The sequence below is a fragment of the Protopterus annectens genome, chromosome 14.part0 (genome assembly GCF_019279795.1).
Source record: "Protopterus annectens isolate FY-2018-M chromosome 14.part0, PAN1.0, whole genome shotgun sequence".
Lineage (NCBI taxonomy): Eukaryota > Metazoa > Chordata > Ceratodontiformes > Protopteridae > Protopterus > Protopterus annectens.
This window is the reverse complement of record NC_056748.1, coordinates 621,168,787-621,182,422: the sequence shown is the minus strand read 5'-3', so window position 1 is coordinate 621,182,422 and position 13,636 is coordinate 621,168,787. Positions and strand designations below refer to the sequence as shown.

General features: G+C 40.3%; 1 protein-coding gene across 4 annotated transcripts in view; it reads right to left on the bottom strand.

Annotated features, from left to right (window-relative positions):
• Positions 1-13,636, bottom strand: part of HERC4 (HECT and RLD domain containing E3 ubiquitin protein ligase 4) — a 3,175,640-nt gene that overhangs the window by 889,675 nt on the left and 2,272,329 nt on the right. For all 4 annotated transcript variants that reach the window (XM_044056374.1, XM_044056377.1, XM_044056376.1 and 1 more), the window contains one exon: positions 5,140-5,307. In XM_044056374.1, the coding sequence (XP_043912309.1) occupies positions 5,140-5,307 (168 nt within the window). The remainder of the gene's footprint in view (positions 1-5,139; positions 5,308-13,636) is intronic.

Genomic DNA, 13,636 nt, shown 5'->3' with positions numbered 1-13,636 from the left:
CATCAACAGGAACTCCCTACGTGAGAAAAGTCTTGTCTTGGGGGAGGTGATAAATTTATTAGGCCTCCGAGGGACCGGTTCCATGGAATCAGGAGACTCCCACGCCCTTTGAGCGACTAAATCCATTAGTTCGAAGGGTGGAGTCACCCAGGAGGTGGAGGGTTGAGACCCAAAGGCTTTCAGGATCACCAACTCATCCTCCGTATGGCTAACAGATTGCCAGTCACCCCTCTGCTTTAGGACTTCCAGGATATCCACAAAGGAGATACCCTCCGAGGGGGACCCTTCTGATTCCTCCAAGTCAGTGTCTGATGTCAAAGATTCCTGAGGGGAATCTATATTCCTCCTCTTGCATAATCTCTTTCTGGGAACTTCATCAGCGGGGGCTTCTTGTGAAGTGTCAATAGAGCAGGGGTCACCCAATGGGGCTACCTGAGGCTCTGGGTCTCGACGCTTGACAGGAACGTGAGGTGTAGAGACAGAACTTTGCACTTTAGGGGAGGAAGAGGAGGGACCTGATGACATGAGTGTCTTAGATGACAAACCTCCTCATGGCATTGAAGAGACTGCAACTTCGACCCAAGGAAGACGGCAGCATCACCGGCGCCGATACAGCGAGCTCCAAACCAGAGGACGGAGCTGAGGTCATCTGCGCTGAAGCCCTGAGAGGAAGGGACAGAACAGACGCATCGGTTCAACCCCCCCCGGAGCCGATGAGAGAGTGTCAGCTACGAGACTCTTCCAACAGAACTGAAGTAGTCAGGGTTGAAGGAGCCGAAAGGCACTGGGACAGGCCTCGGCTCCGAAGGCTCCGCAATCATCAGATCCTCCTCCTCCGAAGGCCCTGTTTGGCTCGGAGGAGGAGTAGTCATAGCCAGTGGGATAGTCTCAGGCTTCTGACCCAATTGGGACAAATCAGATAGTAATTTTGCCATTGCCGGGTTCTCGAAAAGCCTCTGCACCACCCGGTCCACATCGACATTGGAAAGGGTCCTCAAATGGGTCAAAGGAGCCAAAGACGCCACGGATCGAAGGGTTGGAGACTTCAGAGTCTCTGAGACTGATACCAAGTCCGGGGACCGGCTCCAAGGCATCTGTTCGGTGCACGGCTCCAAAGACTGGGGAGCCGGTGACCACGCCCTCACAGAAGGATTAGAAGCCGATGACCTGGGCTCTGTGGACACCTTCGAGGACTTCAACCCCTTCGAGGACTTGGGAGGTCTGGTCAGCCTTATCCAGTGAATCTTGAAAATCAGGCTTCAACAAGCCTCTATCTACCAACTTCCTTCGCCATTCTAACAAGACCCTACTGCTGAAGGAGTGGCAGATAGAGCAATCTTCTTGGAGGTGCACAAGCCCCAAACAATAAACACAATTAACATGTCCATCTGTAATGGACATCTTCTGCCCACAATTACACTTAAAGCCAGACCTCTGTTTTTCCTTCTGATCCGCCATATTAGAAACAATAGAAGTTGTCAGAGACCTAATCAACTTCGATCACAACAAATGCACAAAAAACAACAGCAATCTGCACAAACCGAACGCAGATATAAAGTCCCTGCACAACCAGGGATAAGAAAGGTTCAGTATTTCACACTATCTTTAAGTATATATGTAACAAAGATAGCGCGCACACACACACACACACACACACACACACACACACACACACACACACACACACACACTCTATTACTATTTGAATTCAAAGGGATAGGGTAGTAATATTAAATGCAAACTTCAACTATACTGATAAATAAAAAAACGGCCAAAGGCCTAGAGCAAACTGCTCCTTAAATAACGTGAGATATACTAACGAAAAATGAGGCTAACTGCCTAAAACCTTATAAGAAAGTAGACTAAGCTAAATATCCAAGTTTTTGAGAAAAAAAAACTTGCAAAAATTAGGTCAAAGATAAAGAAATAAATTCTACTGGCCCGAGCTCTCCGTAGACCTTGCGATCAGTTGCAACGGCAAACTAGACCTGGGGTAGGATGGAAAGCATCATGGGCCGGGGGCCTGGCCTCGAGCTATTCTGAGATCTTTAGCTAGTAAAGCGGCTGACTCTGAGCCGATGGATCGGCTCCAAACCCATGTGTAAGAATAAAGGGCGAGGTTTAACAACTTCACATTATTGGTTTAATGATTTGAACATCATTTGTATGATCGTGATTTTATGTTTAAGGATTGGGTAAATTTTAAGATTTTTTAAATTTTCGTTGTAAAGGAGAGGAAGGGCTCTGGGGTTTATGGATAGTGTTTTGATATAGTTGCGTAAACGTTTGACCCAGGTTAGAGATCATTTTTCTGGTGAAGGGGTGTGGTCGGCCCTCGCTATTAGTCTATTACAGTTTATGATATCATAGTAGAGTTTAAAGTCTGGCAGCCCTAACTCCCATAGTCTTTACGGTAGGTCAATTTATTATAACAGATTCTGACTGATTTGGGGAGCCAGATAAATTTGGAAATTGTGGAGTGAATGGTTTTGAAGAATTTTAGGTTGATAACGGTATTGCAGGCATTAAATATAGCTTTACCCAGATTTATATATATATATATATATATATATATATATATATATATATATATCATATATATATATATATATATATATATATATATATATATATATATATATATATAAATCTGGGTAAAGCATTCATTTTGATTGTGGCTATTTTAGCAAGGAATGGAAGTTGACATTTTGTCCATCTGCCAATATCATGTTGTATGTTTGACCAGAGATTAATAATTTTAATTGTATATGATTATTTAGGATCTTGGTGTAAGGATATTCCTAGATATTTTAATGAATCATTTTAACACCAGCTGCTAAAGAGTATGCGGGAAGCTGACAGAAGGAGTTAATATGGAAGATACTCATTTCCTTTAGGTTAATTTGTAATTTGAGAAAGTTGAAAAGAGGTCTATAGTGGATAGTAGTTTCTGGAGGTCTGAATTAGGTAGTGAGTAGTAAAGATTTAGATCATCAGCGAAAGCCGCTAGGGTAATTTTAGTGTTAAAGATATTGGAGGTATGGTGGAAAGTTTTCTGAGAAATGATGAGAAAAAGGGGTTCAATGTATAAATTAAAAAGATAGGGGGACATAGGACATCCTTGTCTGGCACCATTCTCAATGTCAATTTGAGAAGATGGGTGTTTATTAATTTGTAGACAAGTATGAGTCTTGGAGTATAGTGTTTTGATAGCTTGTAGGCAGTTATTGTGTATGTGAAAGAGAGGCAAGATATTGAGCAAAAAGTTTACACCAAGTCTAACAAATGTTTTTGCGGTATCAATAGCTAAGGTGTAGACTGGAGTACGTGTATGGGTAGAGAGATTGATCATGGTGTCCAGGGTAAGGGTATGATCAAAGGTTTGTCTGTGTATTATGAAACTTGATTGTTCAGGGGAAACAATATTTGGAATGATTGGTTTAATTCTATTTGCTAGTATTGATGCAAATATTTTCATATCAAGATTTATTAGGGCTATAGGTCTATAGTTCAGAGGGTTTTTGAGGTCGGAGTTTGGTTTAGGTATGAGAATCGTTTTGGATGCGTTTAGATGCATATCTCTTACACCATTGGAAGTCATGTGACTGAACAGATGGAGAAGAAAGAGATGATTTTGGTGGAAAAACTTTGTAGAATTTGGCTGTAAGACCATCTGGAACTGGTGATTTGTTGGGTTTGAGTTTCTTGTCATAATAATTTCTTGTTGGGAGATCAGTGAGGATAAAATATTTTGTTGATCTGGACTGATTTTGGAAAAGTTTAATTGGTTTAAGAAAGCATCTAGGTCCTGTTTAATATGAGAAAGGTTTGATGGACTGTAGGATTTTGTATATATTCTTTCAAAGATACATATGATATCTTGAGTACTGTAACATTTCTGTCAGTTCCAGTGCTTTGGTTCTTATCAAAGGGAGATGTGACATTCCATTACAGCTCCAAATGTAAGGCTGTCTTGTGATGTCAATGACTACAATCATTTGTCAGCAAGAAAAAATGTTAAAGGAAACAGACAATGGCCTCAGTGGCACAGCCTAACAACAGTAACTCCTGATTAGCACTCCTTCAATTAAGTTGCATTTATTTTCTGCTGTACGTTTTAGGAGATGTTTTAAGGACGAAGAACAACTACTAAGAAAAGGAAATTTAAAATGAGCAATATACTCCTGATGTTCATAAGCAGACTTGAAAAAAACGTTCTGGTATTATGAGGTAAATAAGCTGTTACTCGGCACTCAAACGTGTTAGATGTATAGAAAGTGAAAGCATGCATACAACCACAAGTGGTTACTGTACATAGTAACGACTGGCAAACTTACATGGAACTAAATTATTTTAATGAAAAATAAAGAAGCTGTGCAACAAACCATCACAAAATTAATGATAATAATGGGACAAGTATTTTTGAAAAAAATAAAATAAAAAGGAACAATTACATGTTTTTTGATAAATCAGTACCAACCACTTTCTAAACCATAAGCTAATCAAATGATGCAAGATCATGTTTCACACTGAGCTGACCATGGGGAAAAATCACGATCTACTGCGGCTAATGGACATTATGCAAAAGCAATTTTCTGGCACAGTGTAAATGACAGATAAGCTACTGTAAAATGTACAAGTCACATATGGTGATTCAAGTCCACTTCAGCATGCACAGCAGACCAAGCACCACATTTGTTTACTCAAGAATCTGTGTATCTACACAATAGAGAGGAACAAAAAATTCAGGAATATGACAGAAGCTCTGCTGCACTCCATTGTTTGCTCAATCTTTTGCCGCACTTTTTCCATAAAATGAACTCCCTACCACATTTCATACATGAGTCTGTACACACTGTAATCTTAGTTAAAAAGATCCCGGTATGAGCAGTGTAGAAGAAGTCACTTGTACAATCAAAAAAGTTAAGAATGAGAAGAAAACCAATAAACAGACATCTCCGGCTGGAAGCTGCAGCTTTCAACTACATACTGATAAGCTGCAATTACTTTCCTTGATGCTACAAAGTGTTAAACATGAACCTCTATCACAATGCTAAATACGAAACTCAACATTTCTCAGCATTCTTCATGGAATATGGAAAATTTCTATGGGAAGCACTTCATCAAAACTGAACATACCTTAAGGGGCTTCTTATAGTCCAAGTTCTTCGTTTTTCTGAGAAATTCAATGGCATCTCCAACAATGTTTTCTCTGCGTACTATCAATATCAAGCAAGGATTTACAGATTCTACCACTGGCAAGAATAAAGATGAGATATTCTGTCGGTGGGCTTGATCAACTGCCATCTAAGAACAAAGAAAACAAGCTGCTAAATATGGTACTTTTAACACACATCAGTGAATACATGATTTCTACAATGTCTATCCAAAGCATCTCTTACAAAAAGAAACCTTAAAGTCTGACGTTTTCAATATCATTCACATTTTCACTACTATCCATCAACTTTGGTCAAGATGTCAGTGGCCATTACTAACAGTCTAAGTATGCAATGGCAACTTATGTTTATTTGGGGATTTCTATATTTCACCTGGTAAAACTACCTAGTACATCTCAACAGTTTAATATTCCTGATGTGCTTTTAAAGTAAATGCTTTGAGTGGCACAGAGTAGTCCACAGTCAGCCAAGTTAATTCCAATAAACTCTTGAAAATTTTTCTGTGGCAATCAATGCAGATACTTTTAAATCAATGACGCAAGTCAGACATCAAACAACCTCCTCTTTTATCTCCTTGGAAAAAATCTAACAAAGTTTAATAAAAATATATTAAAGACAAATGCCATCAAAATATACAGTTATCATACTACACCTTCCTGATATATGGCTGTACCTCCTCTTACTTCCTTGCTATTATTACATTCTCACTTAGAGACTGAAAAACCTTTGGGAGATCTCAATACATACAATAAGCAAGGTATTCCCTTTTCCCAAGGGTTGTATAACTTTGGAATGAGAATATAAAAGTAGTAGGAGTAAAGTGGGGCATACAGTCCCACATGGGAAGAGCACGGATGGGGTTTAGCTCCCTTCAGAAATATTATACTATAGATTACGTAGTGCAATTTGCTCCATCATCTGTTTTTCTATAGTGGCAACATCCTTTTTCAAGCCTTTGTGATTTCTACAGCTGTACATCAGGAAGATGGGTAGAACTCATCTCCAAACCCCAGGACCATCCTTAGAGTTCTAACAATGCCAGTTCCTCCATGGTACAAGAGAGAAGTCCAGGTTGCTGTATTTGTGAGGATTGCTCCAGCTCAGTCAAATGTATTTTCACATCCTTTTCAATTCTCATGCCCTAAATGCTATGTCTTTTGGTAATATTTCTGCCATCTTCAAATATAACTTAACATTCAAATATTCTATTTCACCTATAAAGACATTACAACTGGTTTGACTTGATAAACCATGAGGTTACCTACTAGTTATCCTCTTTTCCTCAGCAGATAGTCCTTTTACTACTACTCCCTGTGTCTGCTTGCCTGATCATAATTGATGCTTGACTTTTTAAACAATGTATTAAATGCTATGCTAAAAAAGGACAGTTCATTACACCACAATGGCTCAAAAATAAATGCATCTATCCAGCTATACTTATATTACGGTACTAGTTGTGTTCAACTAACTTACATTGGGGAAAACGCATGAACAGATTAAAAGCCTTCCAAGTCAAGAAAAGAGAAGAAAACACATGGAATCTGAAGAGATGAAGTTCTTCAATGGTGAAAGTTGATGAGAAAAACCAATGATGGCTCAAGGCCAGAATTTGGCTATATAAACATTTTGTCATGGGATAATTAACATTGTAGTAATAACTGGGAGCAACTCAGTCTGCAGACAGCAATCATTCTGACTGCCATTAATGTGAATCTTCATTGCCGAAACCCACTTTCAGGGATAACTGAAGTTAGAAGTAAAACAAAAGAACCAGCTAACACAGCACTGTATAAAACACTTGTCGGATCTAAAAAATAAAAACAGTAAAAGTATATAACAGATGAGCGCTTTCACACCAAATGTGCTTCATCAGATCTAAAAACAAACAAGCAATGCTTAAATACTGTCAGGAAAGTCCAAAATCACCTGGTCAAGTCATGTGACCTCAGCAAGGGTTTTAAAGGTATATGCTCATTTAATCCTTTCCCTTTGTCAGATTGTAAAATTAACATCCATTTAACTTCTAAGCATTCTGTTTTTGTTTTAATATCACCTCCTCTGGCTCCTACATTCATTAATTCCAAAACTAAAAACTTAAAAAAGTGTTCAATACCAGTGTTACAAATATGCTTAAAGCATTCCTGCTGTCACATCTGCTTATTTCATGTAAGTGTTACCTGATAAGATTCTTCAACATTCGATTCGTCTTACGAACACAGTAACATTCACACTGATCACAAACAGCCCAGGTTGCTACAAGTGCAGTCGGCATAGAAATTGAATTTAAAAGTATGTCCAGTAACAGGATGTAAAAAGGTATCATCAGTTTGAATGTACTTATACATGTTACATAATCTGCATGATGTGTCCCTTTCCTAACTGAAATACAGGGTCTGTTGCGAACTAGAGGTTTGTAGCACAGCAGTTTCTTAATGGAACTATTATTCCTATAGCAAAAGTGTGGAACTCCACCAAGAAAGTCCCTGCATCTGGCATCAGTAGTCAAAATATGCCACTGCTTCCTAATTATATCACAGACAGGCTTAATGTCATTTGAATAGGTAACACACATTCTAAAATCATTTCTGTTATTATTCTGTCTTACCACAGTGTCAACACTATAGTTAGAAAAACAAAGTTTAGCTGAATCATTTGTGTGTGACAGAACCTCATCACTCACCATCCATATCTCATATTCAGAGTATCCCCTAGAGCAAAAGTCCTCACTCAGGGTATCAAGAGAGGAAAGCATATTCTCATCATTTCTATTCAGTCTTGCATGTCTATAAATTTGCCTTTTCATCACATTATGCTTTATATACTTAGGATGCCTACTCTGGTAGTGCAGCATGTTAACTTTCTGCATGCTTTTTTTATAGAGTTGAGTTTCAAAACCATCAGGGTGTTCAAGACACAAACCTCAAGAAAATCTATTGAGGTTCGGGAATGTTTAAATCTGAACTTTAAAAAAATCAGTGGTCTGATGTAAATAGTCCACAAGCTTATTCAGGGTCTCTACTGAGCCAGTCCATACAAAGAACACATCACCACAAAACATACATAATGTGAGATGTACTGAAAAAAGAAGTTACTTCTGTCTACAACATATAGAGACTGCCAATATGCGAGCACCATGCTGGCATAGCTGTTTGCACATATGCTGCCCATGGCCACCCCGATCTCCTTATAACAGCTGCCGTGATGCACGAAGACATCATTACCAAGTATAACGTCAACCAATGAACATATCAGGTGCATCGGACCTGTGGAATAATCAGAGTTCTTAGACAAAAAGCCTAACAAAGTCTATTTCTACCTCATTAGATATGTTTTTTTTACCCTGAGTGAGGACTTTTACTCATTTGTGGATATTTTTGTCCTATGAGCTGGTGATGAAATTAATTTACAATTTATATCATTTGCCGATACGATTACTGATTTTTTTAAAATTCACTACTACAGCCTCTCAGTTAAATATTGATTTTTTTGGATGTTCGACCATGTAAGGATGCATTAGGTGAAATTAATACTACCTTGTATAGAAAAACATACTGGAAAAATAATCTTTTGTTGCATGACAGTATTCACCCCAGGCATGTATTTCCGAACATTATTAAGGGGTTGGGAAGGTGGCCTAATGGTTAAAATGTTTGCCTTACAAACACAAGGTGCGGGGTTTGAGTTTCACAAGGGATAACTGGCTAGGCTTAAAATGGCTCGCAAGGGCAGTTACATTACTACTAACCTATGAACCTATAAGGGTCAGTTTACTAGAGTATCTAGACTGTGCACTACAGAAGAAGATTGGACTAAAACAATGCAGTCACTTAATGAACAAGTCTTGTTGACCAGAGGTTATGTTAAGAAACAAATAGATGGTTATCAGAAATGAGGTTTTGAAAACTAGGTGTAGCATGGCAAAACCTTATTCTGATGGCCACAGAGATAAGAATAACACTGGCCATGAGAAAAAGACCTCAGCATACCATGGTTCGAGATTTATGACCAGGTTCACCAGTAATGTGGACTCTACATGTAATATATGCAAGCACTGGCAGTTATTAATTGTAGACTTTAGTACAGCAGATATTGTAGGATGCAAGCCAAGATTTGGCTATAAGAACTGTAGTAATTTTAAAGATTTGTTTTACAATTTAAAAAAAAAACAAATTAGGATAGGAAAAACAGGTACATTTCCTTGCAGAAGGTGTAAAGCCTGCAGGGTTACTTCAAAACAACAGATTTTAAAACATCCCTTATTTGAATATACTTTTGACCCTAGGTTTTATGCAAACTTCCAAACTTCGCATATTGTTTGTTTCGCTATATGTTTTATTTGCACGTTTTTATGTTGGAAAAACTGTGTAAAAATTTAAAGAAAGAATTTTAAGACATATGCATGGCATGAAAGTGATGAATATGAAGAATACATTGGCTAAGCATATTAAGGAAAATAATGTACACATTTTCTTTTAGCGTATTACAATATGTGCAAGCAAATCCCTGAGGTGGTGATTTAAATAATTACATAGAAAATCTGGAATTAAAGTGGATACTTAGGTTGCAAGCAGACAAGCATTCAGGAATTAATGTTAGTGTCTGTTTCAAACCAGTCCTGAAAGGCAGGAAATTGAATTCCTAATGTTATTGGTTACATTTCTATTCTGTTTTGTGATTGGTGCAATATTTATTTTTAAAGGCTGTTATTTTTGGTTTTATGAATGGAGCTGAAGAAGCATATAAAAACGTGAAAGCACTTATCCATTGTTTTAATAAATAAATTATGCCAATGGTTGTGGTAGCCCTGCTGGGTGTTTCCGTATTGTTCTTAGTTGACATGGAAAAGGTTTAATTTTAGTTAAAAATTATGAAAGAGAGGATTCCTGAGTAGGGATACTTACCTGTCTCGGGCAAATGAAACTGGCAATAAAAAGAAGTTATGTAATCACCGTAATGTTCTATGTGAGTTGTTCCATCTTGCCTTCATTCATCACGGATGGGTTTGGAGCTGATTCTCGGCGCCGACATAGCTGACTAGCAAGCTCAAAGTTCTCCAGTAGCCCGAGACCCCACCCCTTATCTCACAAAGCACTGCTGGAATTACCACAGATCTGGTTTGCTGCGTACCATATAGAAGTACAATAATTATTCTGCCTAGGAATGAATACACATTGAAAAAGCAGGATGAAGACAGCCTCCAGGTCAACTGCCAGCCAGGAGGGGGAAGGAGGGAGGGACGTGAGAATGAAGGTAAGATGGAACAACTCACATGGAACATTATGGTGAGTACATAACTTCTTTATGTGAAGTTGTTCAATCTCGCCATTAATTCATCACTGATGGGTAGCACCCCTAGTACCCTGATCTTGAGTGGCTCATGGAAGTACACCCTTCAGAACCGTAGAACCAAATGAAACCCTGTCCCTGGAGGCCTTATCCACTTTGTAATGTGTTATAAAAGTGTGAGGTTTAGACGATGTGGCTGCTGCACAGATGTTATCCAAAGGTAATTTGGCTTGAAAGGCTGAAGAGGTAGAAACTGCTCTGGTTGAATGAGCCTTTACCTTACTAGACAGGGGCATATTATAACAAGCATATGTGTAAGTTGATACAGTCCGACAGCCACTTAGACAGGGTTGTTTTAGCAACTGGTTTACCTTTCCTGGTCTCAGAAAAAGACAGAGCTGATCTGATTTCCTAATGTCTTTTGTTCTGTCCAAATAAAATCTAAGTTGTCTATGAACATCGAGTTTATGCAACATATATTCCAATTTGTTGGTATGATTAGGGAAGAAAACGGGCAACTCAATGACTTGATTAATGTTAACCTCAGAACATACTCTGGGCAGAAAGGATGGATTTGTCCTGAGAGATACTCTGTCAGCATGGAAGACCATATAAGGGGGCTTGATGGATAGGGCTTGGAGCTCTGACACTCCACGGGTTGAAGTGATGGCTACTAAGAAGTTAGTTTTCCATGACAGAAATTTTAGTTTACACAATGACGCAGGCTCAAAAGGAGGAAGAATGATATGAGATAACATAAAATTCAAATTCCAGGGGGAATAAGGTGTCTTCACTGGAGGCGTTATGTGAAAGGAACCTTTTAGAAAAGCCTTAGACAATTGGTGAGCCATAATATTCAAACCATCAATTCCTACATAGAAATTAGATATAGCAGCTAATTGCACTTGCACCGTAGCAGCCGCTGCTCCTTTGTTGAAGATTTCTGTCAAGAATTGTAAGATAGAAGACAATGGCGCTTGATAAGGGTCAATGTTGTGGGAAGAAGCCGAAATGGAAAATCTCTTCCACTTACTATGATACAATTTTCTAGTGGAAGGTTTATGGGAAGCCAACAAAATCTGACTAATGTCATGGGAAAGATTATAGAGCCTGGCTATGCGGGGAATTGGAGCAGCCAAGCGGTTAGCTTCAGTGTCTGCAAAGATGGATGAAGATCCCCTGACGGATGTGTCAACAAGTCCAGCACCGGGTCCAGGATCCATGGATCATCCAGAATATGATGGTAAAGAAATGGGAACCAAATCTACCAAGGCCAGTGAGGGGCTATAAGGATGATCGTCCGTCCCAGCGACTTTGCTTTCTGTAAGAATTTGGGTATCAGGGGAATTGGTGGAAATGCGTAGAGGAGACCCGAGGGCCAATTGTCGACAAGAGCATCCCTCGGGGAGTGACCTGGCGTAAGAATCAGGGCAAAATAGCTTCTTCATTTGTTGCTGATGTGACTGGTGAACAGGTCACAGGAAGGCTGGCCCCATTTGTGGAAGATCCTCTCCGCAATCTCGAGGGATCATTCGTGAGGCAATAAGATCTGCTCGGTCTGTCCGCTATGATGTTGGACTTGCCCGGGATGTGCATTGCCAACAGAAAGCGCTGGGATGACAGGACCCACTGCCATACTCTCAGGGCTTCTCGGCAAAGGGGATAAGACTTGGTTCCACCTTGTTTGTTCAGATACCAGGCCACTGACATGTTGTCCGTCTGTACTGCAATTGTCCCCAGAGGAAGAGTCCTAAAAGTACTGCAGCGCTAGACGTATTGGTCTCATCTCCAGGACACTGAAATGCAGATGTGATTCTTGACCTGTCCATGTGCCTTGGGCAGTCTTTCCCTGAAAAATCCCCCCCCCCCACCCTATCAGGGAAGCGTCCGTGGTCACAGCGGCAACTGGAGGGGGGAGCATGAAAGGATGTCCTATTGTGGCATGAAGAGACGTCAACCACCACTGAAGATCCTTCTTGCAGGAATTCGTTATCAGGATCATGTGACTCATTGGAAGTGCTTGGTAAGACCACTGCATAAATAGAAGCCATTGAAGGATTCTCATATGTATCCTTGCTAACGGGATTGCTAAAATAGCTGCTGCCATCAATCCTAGGACTTTCAATACCTCTGCAGCTGGTGCTCTATTCTTTGATATCAAGGACATGATGTGTTGGCGAAGAATAGAAATTCATTCTGGCAGAAGGCGAAGAGTGGTGGTTGACGTGTCTATTTCTGTCCCTATAAAAACGATATGCTGCGATGGCAACAAGGCAGACTTTTCAAAGCTGACTGTAATGCCTATCTGATCGCAGTGTGTCAGAGTAGGCTCTCTTGCTTGAAGTTGTTGATGCCTGGTGGTGGAGGTAAGGAGCCAATCGTCTAAATACGGAAACACCTGGAATCCTAGATGCCTCAGGTGAGCCGTGACTACTGCCATGCACTTGGTGAACACTCTGGGGGCTGTAGTGAGACCAAAGGGCAGAGCTCGGAACTGATAATGATTGACTCCCAGCCAGAAACGCAGGTGATCTCTGGATGGTCTGGCCATCTTTATGTGGTAGTACACATCCTTGAGATCGATCGAGCACATCCAATTGTCCTTTCCCAGGAACAGGAGTATGGACTGTAGCATGACCATTCGGAACTTCTCTTTTCTCACAAATTGGTCGAGTCTGCCGAGATCCAAAACGTGCTTCCTAGTCCCCTGTTTTCTTTGGAACCAAAAAGAACCTTGGGTAGGTTCCGAATCCTGTCTGGTCTGCTGGGACTGGCTGGATGACTCCTTTTTTCTAGCAATCGGCGTACCTCTATTGCTGCTTGTCCCGTGTGACTGGGTGGAACATCCGGGATTTTTTTGATAGAAGAGGCTGGGTGGAGAACGGTATGGAATACCCTTTGGAAATGATATTTTGTACCCAACTGTCGTTTGTTATATTTAGCCAGGCTTTTGGGTACAATGATAAGTGACCCCTGACTGCCTCCAGCATAGGACAGCCGGAACTCACTTCAGGAGCGCTGGTAGGATTGACCAGAGAAGTGATCTCTGTCATCCTGGTGTTGTAGACCTCCTCTGCCGCGAGGGTGGCGTCTTCCACTGAAACCCCCTCCTCTGCCTCTGAAGGGGGGCTCTCCACGTGCGTCTTGAAAGGCTCCTTGGGCTTTCCGGAACC